The sequence below is a fragment of the Bremia lactucae genome, linkage group LG6 (genome assembly GCF_004359215.1).
Source record: "Bremia lactucae strain SF5 linkage group LG6, whole genome shotgun sequence".
Classification (NCBI taxonomy): Eukaryota; Oomycota; class Peronosporomycetes; order Peronosporales; family Peronosporaceae; genus Bremia; species Bremia lactucae.
In genome coordinates this window covers 214,638-230,052 of record NC_090615.1, presented here as the reverse complement: position 1 = coordinate 230,052, position 15,415 = coordinate 214,638, and the positions used below count along the sequence as shown (strand labels likewise).

The window sequence follows — 15,415 nt, the reverse complement described above, 5'->3', positions numbered from 1 at the left end:
CTTGGAATTAGGTGCTTTTCTGTCCATTTCAAAATGGAAGAAATGAATACTAAACATGTGACCGATAGATACACATGGATGCGGACGCCGTTACTATCATTCCTGGCAGCTGCGACGACTTCGACGTATAGTAAAATATCTGCTAAGTTATAGCTCCGGTAAAACGATATTATAAAAATTAATAGAGGTTATAAGTTATTGGAGGTGTCTAATGGCTTTTACTCTTATTTATTAATAAATTTTTGGAGAAGCACCCGTCGTTCCAGCCAATATAATTCCCGCGTCTGATTTTTGGGCGAATATAATTGTTTCATTATTTTTTTTTGGTGAGTAAATTGTTGAGATTGCGAAAATCAAAAACAATTGGAGTTTTCTTGCTTTTGACTTTCACCTCCATCTATATACAGTCTCTTTGTTTTAAAACTGTCGAAAAATTGTATCTTACACCTAAGACATCAATTGTCCCCCCGTTTATGTAACGGAGCTACCTTGCTCCTTAAGCCAGAGGAAGACTTAAAGACTCAAAGAGTCACTTTGTTCTATAAAACTAAAAAAAAAAAATTCAGCGAGTCATACAAGCTTAGTGTATCCTAGATCAAGGATGTCACCCAAAATATATGGAATTTTAGTGTTCAACTACTCTAAATAAAATAAAGGGTACTATACCCGTAAAGTAAATGTACCACAACAACGGTTCACCAACCGAAAAGTACCATTACATTTTACCGACGAGCACCGCCTTCAAATCTGTGATTACAACGCAAATAACCCTTCAGTGTCTCAAGCAGGGATTGCAGAATGGACCAGAGCAAAGTTTCACCTCACATCAGCCTTAACACAAGCGAGCATTATCAAGATTTTGAAGAAAAAAATGATTACGGAATAATGGGAGATATAGAACTTTAAGCAAAGTGTGCGAGAACCGTGAACTTCCCTAATCTTGAGGACGCACTTTCCTTCAGGGTGATGCAGTGTCAACCCCCGAAACTTCGTTTAAGCAACAAACTTCTGATCGCATGAAAAGGTAATGATACATGTGCTTAACGTCCAAATCGCAATTATATTTTCTAAAAGCTTTCAAATTAACCTAGCGCAGTAAAGAAGGTTACATACTCGACTTTATGGAAATTCGTGCTGACAATCAAATCGCAATACTTCGTGGCCGATTGCACAATTTTTGTTTACGTGATATTTAAGGTATCGCTCATAATTGTATCGAACGCTTCTTTATCGTTAGCAGTAGTTTCAACAAAGGTGATTTCTTCCACGAGGCTCGAACATTTGGCCTCAGTAAAACCTCCGATAATTATTCCTCGGCATACTCATAACCTTTCATAATTTATCAAAAAAGATGGAATAAACATCGTCACTAAGTAAAAGCGTACAAGTTAAATCAATGATGGACGTGGTAAAGCGCTATCAACCGAGGCATCGCAAAGTATAGTAGATTATTTCAAATTAGCGCTGAGGAGCCACTTTGCCTGATTTCAAATTTACCATCTAATTAATTAATATGTTTGGCTGGATAAAGTGGATTATGCTTAATCTTCATCGTTAGGTTTTCAAATGCCTTCTTTGGAAACTTGACCTTAGTCATGATCGTTTTCGCATCACTTACGAGCTGCCCTCCATTGCGATTTTCGTCAACCCTTAGAGATCGAGTCATCTGGGCGCTTGGTACACTCTCCATTTCGAAGTTTGGGGGTTTCTGTATAGGAGACCGTACATGCTTGAACGTGGCGGAAGCCGCTTGGAAATCCATACCTTCACCTTGGTAGAAAACCGCGATGATTGCGACCAATGTAACGAAGCTACCACGAAGACGCATGTTATGGCTGGTACTGGTCGCCAATAGAATTGTAAAGTGGGGTTAAGGGGGAGGAAGCTTTTGCCAATGATGTGGAGCCATTCATTTGCTTGAGCGAGATCAAAAGGGATTCGAAACCATTATATGATCTGCATCCAGTAGCGCGGTAGTTGTGGTGTCTGCGCTTAAAGGTTACAACATCTGGCTGCAGCGTTTCTCCGACTCTTTGGGGATTTTTGCCGTTCACTATAAGCTTTAAATTAGGTATGTATGCACATGTTTTGTCCGGCGAAGCTCGAACAAAATTTCACTGGCGATTGAACTTTCTAGTCAATTTGCTTGCGCGGTATCGTCAAAGGATTCCACATAAGAAAACGACCTTAAAGGCTCGTATTTTCTCAAATTATTGTTCACAAGTTTAAATGAAGAAGAGTGCGTCGATAGAAAGCGACAGCGCCACACCTTCAGTCATTATAGCAGTACAATCCCTCGGCGAATTTTGCCGACTTAAGGTCCCAGAGCTTTTTCTGGTATTGTTCATGCGCCTTATGATCCTAATAAGGTAATAATTGTAAATAAATTCTTTTGATAAAAGTTAAGTCCGGCTCTATGAAAAGATATGGGCATCACTAAGTCAGTATCTGTTGCAGGAAGGATTGTCTGTCGATATTGACGCTTCTGCGCATTATAGTAATTTACAATATATGACTTAAGACATCAAAAGCCATGATATCTAGAAAGCATTAATGTTTCATAAAAATATCTTTAGAATAAGCCCAATATAACGCCACGAATATTTCACTCAGTAAAAATACTTGCATTGACATTTTATGAGTTAATTAGAAGGCAGAAAGAAATTGGTATTTACTTGCTTTTCTTAATGCTGATTACTTGCTCAACGCTTACCCCTTCACATTTACATACACTTTTTATATTTGAAAGGTAATCCGAATAATCCCATTCGAGTACTTATTAGCAGCAACCGACTATTAAGCTAATTTATGCTTCGAAATATAACAAAGATGTGTGCACATCAACTTCGCACAATCGCTTGGACGATATTAGTTGCCAAGACTTTGTCCGCAACAGCTGACAAGAGTTATGCCTTTTAAATTCTATTTCTTATGGAGCCACTATCTTCCATGTAATGTGGTATATTTCATTTTTGGTAGTTGACCAAACTTTTTTCTTAGATCGAATCAATTATGTTATGAATATTGTTCCTAATCAGCATGAATAACGTCTGATACGAGAATTGAGGCTTCTTGGTGTTTTTTAGCCTGATGATCATGCAATCAGAATTTATATGTAAGACCGAACGCTTGATGTTAAAACCGTGACAAGCAAATACTGTCGTTTTGCGATGCAATTTTCCCTCATTCAAAAGTTGAACGTGGTGATGTTGTAGCAGTTTAAGTGTTAACGAGTATATGGATTCGCAAAAGTGTGTTAAATTTTCCTTATACATTGAAAGGTGATATCCTGGCCAGTAGCACTGTGTTTAAGGCACCTTTTCAAGGAATAAAGTTTGAGTTTGATGCTAATAATTTAGAAAGACAATTTCTTGCGTTCCTCAAGGTAACTTCTGAACAATCAACTAAAGTATCTTTATCAATTACGACAGACCCGCATACGACGCAAAAAGGACGGAATGGGTAGAGAACACGAGAGTACAACGAGCACATGTTCACCTCTGCATCTATAGAATTCAAGGTAAAAGCATACAATAAGTAAGCGCATGATACAAAGGTCATTTTGATTTGCCGTAGCTGCTTCTTCATCCAACCAAAACATCCATCTTGCACCGAGTTAGGACGAAGAAAAAAGTAGCTTTGCCATGCGCTCATCCAGTTGTTGGATATTAGACTGAAAGATCTGGACGTTTTCAGCTAAACTAGCCTCCATCTAATTCAATAAAGCAAGACAAATATACGAGTCAATCAATGCCACTATCAATCGTGACAAGTCAGCGTCACTTACATTAGCAAGCAAGACATTATCTGAGCTCAGCAACTCATGAATTGATCCTTGCGTTTGCTCGAGCTTGTCCACGCGCGTTGTGACGTCAAGGGCCTCGTCATGAACCGTTTTAAGCGTCACAAGACGGTCGACAATCGTAGGCACGGACGCTGCAACGGCATCGAGGCTACTGAGCTGATCGTAAATCTTTTGAATCTGTTCGCGGTCAGCTTGTGAGTTTAAGGCACCCTGTACACTTGGCGATTGCTTGAGTTTGCTTAATAGTGTAAACTCATGAATTAGCGCCGTCGTACGTGTCTTGACAGCATCGAGATTCTTCTGACTCATTAAAGCCACACGCTGCTCCAGCTCCGTGACACTGGACGTCAAGTTGGCGCTAGAAGCCTCACTGAGAGCGTTTAATCCATCCAAACGCAGCTCTTGGCCCTGAAAACTGCCAATCGCTCTCTCGAGCGTCGAAATACGCGCTTCTAGTGTCGCGACACGCGTCTTGGCGTCTTGATCAACGGCATTAAGTTCGCCATTGCTATATATTTCATAGATAATTGAAGCATTGTCCGACAAACGATCAGCCTTTATTCCTTCTTGCCGACGCTTGAGCACGTCAATTTGTTTAAAAAACTTGGCAGTTAAATCCTTTTGCAAAGCCACCGCTGTATCGGCGTTGCGTGTTTGAGTACCTAGGAACGGCTGAAACGCTTTATTTTGCTCCAGTGCCGACAAATTGAGCTGTAAAGTGTGCAGGCCCTGCATCACTTCGGTCAATTCAGCCTCTTGACCTGCGTCGACCATCAATCTTTGCTTCTTATGCTCGGCATCCGTCGCTAGTAAGGTCAGATCCGTCTCGAGCTCTTTCATTTCGATCGAAAGCCGCGTAAAACGAGCGAGTGGGGACTCCAAGATTGATCTTTGGCTGCTTTGGCTAGATGAGGACTCGTATTCAGTCTGTTTCGGCAAATTTGGCTCTAAAATCGATCGAAACGATGAGCATTTAAGTTAAAATGTCTCCTTTAATAAGGAAAGACACCGGTACGCACTGTAAATTTTGCCCATAAAGGCTTCAAAGGCTTGTGCGACTGGCAGCTCTTGCTTGTCTAGTTCCATAGAGCTCTATTACATGCACAAATACACCTTTGAAACACAATCGGTACATGATTAAGTGTGAATAGTAGCCATGCCTTGTCATGAAAGCCGCTGTCGGCTTCAGGACCAGCAGCAGAACTTCCGTGAGGTCCAAGGAATGGTCCATGAGCCAGGGTGTACGGCTGAAACGTCGCCTCCAACTCGGGCGTCTCAAAGACCTCGGTACTCATGACCTTCCTCCGCTTGATTCCCTCTTTTTCAGTTGAATAGTCCATGCTGGTTGAAATTAGTTCGACCAAAAGTGTGTCGTATTTTGATGTAGCCATGTTACAAAAGAACGATCAAATATGAAAGAGAACCTCGAATCTCACACTTGTTCTATGTGCATTGATATGCATATGACATATTTCTAACAATTGTCATTACCACGTGAGGAACTACTTAGCACAAGCACAAATGTAGTGTGTTTTTTACAGAAAAAACTTGAGTGTCTATTAATATTATCGTAACCTAAATTTATGAAATTTTACCTTTGCACGTGGAAAGCTTACAAAGTAAATCTTTCCTACTCTTTGTTTTACGCTACGTATCTATCGTGACGATTGGTGATAGAATTTACGAGCCATAAGGACCTTTGTGTAACGAAGGTGTACCTTTACATAAATATCATTTTTATAAGAGGATATTAAATACTATTTCCTATAGGAGGAAATAAATGAAAAAGTATAAAATTATTAGCTTGATTAATTTTGACTTAATAGTCCGAATGTTACCCAATTTGGTAATATCGACGCAACTAGACATCACTTCTATTAATCTATTGATTTTACTTTGAATCAACCCCTCGACTTCACAACGAATTAGTTTTTGGGTCGTATGGATCCGGCTCAAGAAATATTTAAGCCGCCACGTGCCAAAATCAGGGCTCAAGCAGAGACCCTGGATTTGAAGCACCGCTTGCCTTGCTTCAAATCCAGGGTCTCTGCTCGAGCCCTGATTTGGGTGTATCGTTACATTAAATTAATTTTTTAAGGTTGTTAATAAATATATTATTTAAAAGGTAGATAATATTTGGAGGATATAACTTTATATAGTAATGTTCAGAAATCTTACCCATAAAATAGGTAGTGTACGTGAAATAACGCAAGACACCACTCGCAACTGAAGCAGTAAATGCAGAGGAAGACTTCTTTTTAAGGTAACTAGCTTAAAGAGGGTAAAATAAAAACTGTATATATATATTTAAGTTTCTCTTCTTTCTATCTGTTGATGCTAACTTAATTATAAACTAATACTAAACATGCAATTGAAAACTTATCTTATCTTTTCTGTCTTTCTCTTTTGTTTACATCTACAGTTGATCAATCTGTGGCACGACCGCCTGTCTCGGCGCAAGCGCCTTCAAGTTCACGTGGGGAGGGTCCCGATATGGCATAAGCAAGCCAACGTAAAAAACTGGTTGTGTACGCAGCTTGCTAGAAAAGTTTAGCGTGTGAGCTAGGCCCTTCATGACCACGACCGTAAATGGTATAATAAAGTGCGGGAGCAATCTGGTCTTGAAGACCGCGGAAACCAAGTCAGTGGGTAGATTTTTAGCGATTAGTAAAACTCGGTCTCCGACCATATAAGAATTAATACAGCTTCTGCCTTTGGCATCTGCTTGTTCTTTTTGTTTGTCTTGGCTATCAGCCATCGTATCCCTTATGTGTCTTAAGACACTAAATCACGTCGCGAGAAACTCGCTTACTTGTTTCGGTAACAGGCTGATATCAGCAAGCCTATCGGCTAATTTACCCCCATCAAGCCCTGAACCACGCAGTGGTATCGTGAATAGAACGCGTGGGTGGTAAGACCATTTATATAGAGCGGAGTATAGCCTGTGGAGGCATGGACAGCTTTATTTAACGCAAACTCCACCACTAGGAGCATTGAGCTCCAGCGCTTTGGTGTCTGAGCACACACGCTGCGTAAAACGTCTTCAATGACGCAGTTGACACGTTCAGTTTGACCATCGTACTGCGGATGGTCCGCAGTGGACATGTCAAATCTGGTGCCAAGCACCTAGGAAAATTGATTTCCAATATTTACCCGTGAAACGGGGGTCCCGATCAGAGACAATTACCTTTGGCAAACCATGTTGTCGAAACACGCGATCGATAAACAGCTTGGCTGTACCCTCTCCACCAATGGAATCCGGCACGTCCGCTAAGTGAGCCATTTTGCTCAATCGGCCAACAAAGACCACTTTACCGGAGTTACCGGCTGAATCTGTCTGTAGACCGAGAACAAAATCCATACTAATGGACTCCCAGCAACCAATGGGGACGGGAAGGCTCGCTAGCAGCGCAGCAGCATGCGCCGAGGGTTTAACTCGTTGGCAAGTTTCGCATGTGCGGAAATATGTGCGAGCCCATTTATGAAGTTTGGGCCACCAATAACTCTGGCTTATCGAGCCGTAGGTCTTTTCTCTACCGAGATGACTACCAAGGACAGTATCGTGTGCCTCATAGAAAATTCGGTATTTCAAATCCTCACCATGAGGAATAACGACACGCGAAGGGTCCGCGATGTCTGTGCAATAAAGCAAGAGGCCGTCATCGATAGAAAATCGATGTAACCTTGCACGCAAACGTGCCGGAAATTTAATACCTGAATCAGAGTTCTTTAAAGCTCGTAGCAGAGCTACACACTGTTCATCCTTGGCGTAGGCCGAACGAATTAATTCAGGAATCGGCGACGAAATAGTCGCTATATGAGGAAGCTCATAATCCGGCATCGGCCAAAGCATTCTGCTTGCCGGGCTTATACTTCACCTTGAAGTTGTATTCCGCGAAAAAGGATAGCCATCGGGCCACTCTCTGTGACAGGTGGGGAGACTTAGTCGCCGTGCGTAATGACGCGTGATCTGTATATATCACAAACGGCCAAGAGCCGAGCTGATGAAATCCGAATTTGACGAGAGCATGCTTCATAGCAAGTAACCCTTTTTCATAAATTGGGAAGTTCTTTTTCACAGCTTTCAGCTGTCTAGACTCAAACGCAATAACACGTTCACGCCCATCAACATCTGTTTGTAATAGAACACTGCCAATGGCAAAATCTAATGCGTCACAGACGCACTGAAAGGTCAATTTGGGTTTGGCAGTGCAAAAATCGGGGCTTGGATAAGACTATCCTTAACTGCTCGAAATGCATTATTTTCGGTGCTAGTTCAGCACCATTCTGTATCCTTTTTAAGGAGATAAGAAAATGACCTAGCCATATCAGCGTTATTTTCGCTATATTTGTGTAATTAATTGGTGACACCCAACCACTTACGCAAATCCTTTTGGTTTTTAGGAACCGACCAATCTACTATGGCTTTTACCTTAGCGGAATCCTCTCTAAGGCCTCGCTTTCCAATGAAGCATCCTAAAAAAGGAATTTCATCTGCGCCAAAATGCATTTAGATGCATTGGCATACAATTTATTTGTGCGCATACACTCCAGCACTGCTCGCAAATGGTCTAAATGGCTGTACATCTCCGACCGACCCTGCTTCGCACGACTATGGACAAAAATGTCATCGAAAAAGGATGTGCATAACCTCGATGAGGGCGAAACAAATGTTGCCGGGGCGTTGGAAAGCCCTTGTGGCATAACAAGCCACTCCCATAACATGCCGCTTGGGGTGCTTACCGCTGTAAGCGGGATATCGCTAGCTCGTATGAGCAATTGGTAGTAACCATCGACTAAAACCAATGCTGTACATTGTATATCCCACCATATTTCTCTGAAGAAAATTATTTTTCGGAATGGGGGTTTGTGCTGGTATAGTGACAGCATTAAGCTTATTGTAAGCATGTACAATGCGCCATTTACCATTTAGCATTTGACACAAAAGTCGGTGTCGAATGAGGAGATTTGCTCCCTCGTAACAATCCAGCCTCGTGCTTATCACAAAAGAAATCGCCAATGACGTCACACTGCTCCCTGGTAAAGGCCATTGTCTTGTGACACAGTATTTGGTTCCCGGAACCACGTCAATTTTATGACGAACACCTCTGTCCGGAGGTAATACAGATGGTGGATTATTACATACCACATCTTAAAATTCCTTAATCATGGCATAAAGGGACCCGTAGGATCCTTAAGGATCGATGACCATTTTGCGCACAAAGTGTTCCTTTTGTGTCATCCAGGACAGCTTCATCTAGAAGTGACGATGAGTTCAACTCAATTGTTGGTCGAATGACCACCATTTCGATAAGTCGCCAGCCTTTAAGGCTCCACCGCACTCATCAATAGACATTTCGTCTAGCTCTAAAAGATCATGTAACAAAGGGATTGCGGCAAGGCTAGCTTCCCCCTCAACGTCACCGGTTACACCTTTTAGAAGCGTATGTAATTGCTCACTAGTATCACTTTGTGAGGGTATACACACTTAATGTCCATCCTGTCTTGGAGTGGAGACAATACGCCTCTTAGAAGCCGGGACATTCTTGTCCCCGCGTTTTTCAGCCTGTATTAGTTCTAACAAAACATGGTGTCTAGTTTGACATCCGACAAGGGGTTAGGTAACTCATCTTCCTTATCCAGTGAAAATTTATGTGTCGCTTCACGTGCATAGGAGGGTTTGACCCAAAATGCCCTGGCGAACCGCCAATAGTGTCACTATTGACACTCAGTATGGCGCCACCTCGGCCGACCACACTCGGTGGACTTAGACGTGCCACTTCACGTATCTCAGGGATATTGCACCCTTGAGGTCCTGGCGAACCGCCAACAGTGTCACTACTGACACTCAGTATGATGCCACCTCGGCCGACCATACTCGGTGGACTTAGACGTGCCACTCCACGTATCTCAGGGATATTGCACCCTTGATGATTCGGCCTTAGGCCAACAATGCTTTCAGCATTTAGTGAATCGTTATTATAACGAGTGTCACTCGACGGAGTACGTGCCGTTCCACTTATTTCTGCTGAGTCGGGCTCAGAATTAATGTTTTTAACATTAGAGTTTATTAACTCAGACATGCCAATGTCTAAAACACTGACAGACTCATTCAATGATCCGCGCCAATAGCGCTTTTGTTGCCTAGCAAAGGTGGGTTCATGACTCTCCAAAACTTTGCTAGGAACATTGCGCGTGGCGCCTAAGGTCTTAGACCTCCAATCGATCCATGGCTCATGGTGTTCTAACCAGGCCATACCAAGGATGAGATCATATCTCGAATCCAAATCAAGGACGAGACAGCGTTCCATACTGTCAAAGTCCAGAAACTTTATACCTAAGTTCAATGGAACTTTGGGAACAGTGACACGAGTCCCAGTCGCTAAGCGAACAGTGATTGTATCACCTTCATGCGCTNCTCGTATTTTCTCAAATTATTGTTCACAAGTTTAAATGAAGAGTGCGTCGATAGAAAGCGACAGCGCCACACCTTCAGTCATTATAGCAGTACAATCCCTCGGCGAATTTTGCCGACTTAAGGTCCCAGAGCTTTTTCTGGTATTGTTCATGCGCCTTATGATCCTAAAAAGGTAATAATTGTGAATTAATTCTTCCAAAAAAAGACAAGACCGGCTCTATGAAAAGATATGGGTATCACTAAGTCAGTATCTGTTGCAAAAAGGATTGTCTGTCGATATTGACGCTTCTGCGCATTATAGTAATTTACAAAAAATGACTTAAGACATCACAAGTCATGATACTAGCTGAATGCATTGATGTTTTATAAAAATATCTTCAGAATAAGCCCAATATAACGCCATGAATATTTCACTCAAAAAAGATACTTGTATTGACATTTTTATGAGTTAATTAGAAGTCAGAAATAATTTGGTATTTACTTGCTTTTATTAATGCTGATTACTTCCTCAACGCTTAGTAATCATCTTCCTCAACGCCCCTACACATTTACATACACTTTTTTATAATTGAAAGGTAATCCGAATAATCACATTCGAGTACTTATTAGCAGCAACCGACTATTAAGCTAATTTATGCGTCGATACATAAAAGATGTGTGCGCATCAACTTCGCACAATCGCTTGTAATAACATTCAAGTTGCCAAGACTTTGTCCGCAACAGCTGAAAAGAATTATGCCTTTTAAATTCTATTTGTCTTAAGGAGCCACTTTCTTCCATGTAATGTAATGTGGTATCTTTCAATTTTGGTAGTTGACCAAACTTTTTTCTTAGATCGAATCAATTATGTTATGAATATTGTTCCTTAATCAGCATGAATAATGTCTGATGCGAGAATTGAGGCTTCTTGGTGTTTTCTAGCCTGATGATCATGCAATCAGAATTTATATGTAAGACCATACCACATTTGGTTCGAAACCTTGTAACCTAGTCGGTGTACCGATAATACCTCCTTCCAATACGAACGCCAGATGTTAAGACCGTGACAAGCAAATACTGTCGTTTTGTGATGCAATTTTCCCACATTCAAAAGTTGAACGTGGTGATGTTGTAGTTATTTAAGTGTTTACAAGTGTATGGATTCGCACAAGTGTATTAAATTTTCCTTATACATCAAAAGGTGATATCCTGGCCAGTAGCACTGTGTTTGAGGCACCTTTTCAAGGTATAAAGTTTGAGTTTAATGCTGATAAGTTAGAAAGACAATTTCTTACGTTCCCCAAGGTAACGTCTGAACAATCAACTAAAGTATCTTTATCAATTACGACAGACCCGCATACGACGCAAAAAGGACGGAATGGGTAGAGAACACGGGAGTACAACGAGCACATGTTCACCTCTGCATCTATAGAATTCAAGGTAAAAGCATACAATAAGTAAGCGCATGATACAAAAGTCATTTTGATTTGCCGTAGCTGCTTCTTCATCCAACCAAAACATCCATCTTGCACCTAGTTAGGACGAAGGAAAAAGTAGCTTTGCCATGCGCTCATCCAGTTGTTGGATATTAGACTGAAAGATCTGGACGTTTTCAGCTAAACTAGCCTCCATCTATTTCAATAAAGCAAGACAAATATACAAGTCAATCAATGCCACTATGCATCGTGACAAGTCAGCGTCACTTACATTAGCAAGCAAGACATTATCTGAGCTCAGCAACTCATGAATTGATGCTTGCGTTTGCTCGAGCTTGTCCACGCGCGTTGTGACGTCAAGGGCCTCGTCATGAACCGTTTTAAGCGTCACAAGACGGTCGACAATCGTAGGCACGGACGCTGCAACGGCATCGAGGCTACTGAGCTGATCGTAAATCTTTTGAATCTGTTCGCGGTCAGCTTGTGAGTTTAAGGCACCCTGTACACTTGGCGATTGCTTGAGTTTGCTTAATAGTGTAAACTCATGAATTAGCGCCGTCGTACGTGTCTTGACAGCATCGAGATTCTTCTGACTCATTAAAGCCACACGCTGCTCCAGCTCCGTGACACTGGACGTCAAGTTGGCGCTAGAAGCCACACTGAGAGCGTTTAATCCATCCAAACGCAGCTCTTGGCCCTGAAAACTGCCAATCGCTCTCTCAAGCGTCGAAATACGCGCTTCTAGTGTCGCGACACGCGTCTTGGCGTCTTGATCAACGGCATTAAGTTCGCCATTGCTATATATTTCATAGATAATTGAAGCATTGTCCGACAAACGATCAGCCTTTATTCCTTCTTGCCAACGCTTGAGCACGTCAATTTGTTTAAAAAACTTGGCAGTTAAATCCTTTTGCAAAGCCACCGCTGTATCGGCGTTGCGTGTTTGAGTACCTAGGAACGGCTGAAACGCTTTATTTTGCTCCAGTGCCGACAAATTGAGCTGTAAAGTGTGCAGGCCCTGCATCACTTCGGTCAATTCAGCCTCTTGACCTGCGTCGACCATCAATCTTTGCTTCTTATGCTCGGCATCCGTCGCTAGTAAGGTCAGATCCGTCTCGAGCTCTTTCATTTCGATCGAAAGCCGCGTAAAACGAGCGAGTGGGGACTCCAAGATTGATCTTTGGCTGCTTCTGTTAGATGAGGACTCGTATTCAGTCTGTTTCGGCAAATTTGGCTCTAAAATCGATCGAAACGATGAGTATTTAAGTTAAAATGTCTCCTTTGGTAAGGAAAGACACCTGTACGCACTGTAAATTTTGCCCATAAAGGCTTCAAAGGCTTGTGCGACTGGCAGCTCTTGCTTGTCTAGTTCCATAGAGCTCTATTACATGCACAAATACACCTTTGAAACACAATCGGTACATGATTAAGTGTGAATAGTAGCCATGCCTTGTCATGAAAGCCGCTGTCGGCTTCAGGACCAGCAGCAGAACTTCCGTGAGGTCCAAGGAATGGTCCATGAGCCAGGGTGTACGGCTGAAACGTCGCCTCCAACTCGGGCGTCTCAAAGACCTCGGTACTCATGACCTTCCTCCGCTTGATTCCCTCTTTTTCAGTTGAATAGTCCATGCTGGTTGAAATTAGTTCGACCAAAAGTGTGTCGTATTTTGATGTAGCCATGTTACAAAAGAACGATCAAATATGAAAGAGAACCTCGAATCTCACACTTGTTCTATGTGCATTGATATGCATATGACATATTTCTAACAATTGTCATTACCACGTGAGGAACTACTTAGCACAAGCACAAATGTAGTGTGTTTTTTACAGAAAAAACTTGAGTGTCTATTAATATTATCGTAACCTAAATTTATGAAATTTTACCTTTGCACGTGGAAAGCTTACAAAGTAAATCTTTCCTACTCTTTGTTTTACGCTACGTATCTATCGTGACGATTGGTGATAGAATTTACGAGCCATAAGGACCTTTGTGTAACGAAGGTGTACCTTTACATAAATATCATTTTTATAAGAGGATATTAAATACTATTTCCTATAGGAGGAAATAAATGAAAAAGTATAAAATTATTAGCTTGATTAATTTTGACTTAATAGTCCGAATGTTACCCAATTTGGTAATATCGACGCAACTAGACATCACTTCTATTAATCTATTGATTTTACTTTGAATCAACCCCTCGACTTCACAACGAATTAGTTTTTGGGTCGTATGGATCCGGCTCAAGAAATATTTAAGCCGCCACGTGCCAAAATCAGGGCTCAAGCAGAGACCCTGGATTTGAAGCACCGCTTGCCTTGCTTCAAATCCAGGGTCTCTGCTCGAGCCCTGATTTGGGTGTATCGTTACATTAAATTAATTTTTTAAGGTTGTTAATAAATATATTATTTAAAAGGTAGATAATATTTGGAGGATATAACTTTATATAGTAATGTTCAGAAATCTTACCCATAAAATAGGTAGTGTACGTGAAATAACGCAAGACACCACTCGCAACTGAAGCAGTAAATGCAGAGGAAGACTTCTTTTTAAGGTAACTAGCTTAAAGAGGGTAAAATAAAAACTGTATATATATATTTAAGTTTCTCTTCTTTCTATCTGTTGATGCTAACTTAATTATAAACTAATACTAAACATGCAATTGAAAACTTATCTTATCTTTTCTGTCTTTCTCTTTTGTTTACATCTACAGTTGATCAATCTGTGGCACGACCGCCTGTCTCGGCGCAAGCGCCTTCAAGTTCACGTGGGGAGGGTCCCGATATGGCATAAGCAAGCCAACGTAAAAAACTGGTTGTGTACGCAGCTTGCTAGAAAAGTTTAGCGTGTGAGCTAGGCCCTTCATGACCACGACCGTAAATGGTATAATAAAGTGCGGGAGCAATCTGGTCTTGAAGACCGCGGAAACCAAGTCAGTGGGTAGATTTTTAGCGATTAGTAAAACTCGGTCTCCGACCATATAATAATTAATACAGCTTCTGCCTTTGGCATCTGCTTGTTCTTTTTGTTTGTCTTGGCTATCAGCCATCGTATCCTTTATGTGTCGTAACACACTAATCGAGTCGCGAGAAACTCGCTTACTTGTTTCGGTAACAGGCTGATATCAGCAAGCCTATCGGCTAATTTACCCCCATCAAGCCCTGAACCACGCAGTGGTATCGTGAATAGAACGCGTGGGTGGTAAGACCATTTATATAGAGCGGAGTATAGCCTGTGGAGGCATGGACAGCTTTATTTAACGCAAACTCCACCACTAGGAGCATTGAGCTCCAGCGCTTTGGTGTCTGAGCACACACGCTGCGTAAAACGTCTTCAATGACGCAGTTGACACGTTCAGTTTGACCATCGTACTGCGGATGGTCCGCAGTGGACATGTCAAATCTGGTGCCAAGCACCTAGGAAAATTGATTTCCAATATTTACCCGTGAAACGGGGGTCCCGATCAGAGACAATTACCTTTGGCAAACCATGTTGTCGAAACACGCGATCGATAAACAGCTTGGCTGTACCCTCTCCACCAATGGAATCCGGCACGGCCGCTAAGTGAGCCATTTTGCTCAATCGGCCAACAAAGACCACTTTACCGGAGTTACCGGCTGAATCTGTCTGTAGACCGAGAACAAAATCCATACTAACGGACTCCCAGCAACCAATGGGGACGGGAAGGCTCGCTAGCAGCGCAGCAGCATGCGCCGAGGGTTTAACTCGTTGGCAAGTTTCGCATGTGCGGAAATATGTGCGAGCCCATTTATGAAGTT

General features: G+C 41.9%; 2 protein-coding genes across 2 annotated transcripts; both read right to left on the bottom strand.

The window, feature by feature from the left end:
• Positions 1-1,504: 1,504 nt before the first annotated feature.
• CCR75_005038 (uncharacterized protein) lies at positions 1,505-1,690 on the bottom strand (the record flags this gene model as incomplete). The annotated part of the gene is made up of 1 exon (XM_067963123.1): positions 1,505-1,690. The coding sequence occupies one exon, from the start codon at positions 1,688-1,690 to the stop codon at positions 1,505-1,507; it is 186 nt and encodes a 61-aa protein (XP_067818815.1).
• A 1,546-nt stretch (positions 1,691-3,236) lies between these two features.
• CCR75_005039 (uncharacterized protein) lies at positions 3,237-13,267 on the bottom strand (the record flags this gene model as incomplete). Its single annotated transcript, XM_067963124.1, has 10 exons — positions 3,237-3,712; positions 3,788-4,752; positions 4,825-4,897; positions 4,930-5,146; positions 11,498-11,514; positions 11,556-11,622; positions 11,746-11,834; positions 11,910-12,874; positions 12,947-13,019; positions 13,052-13,267. The coding sequence occupies 10 exons, from the start codon at positions 13,265-13,267 to the stop codon at positions 3,617-3,619; spliced, it is 2,778 nt and encodes a 925-aa protein (XP_067818814.1). The 3' UTR covers positions 3,237-3,616.
• Positions 13,268-15,415: the final 2,148 nt, after the last annotated feature.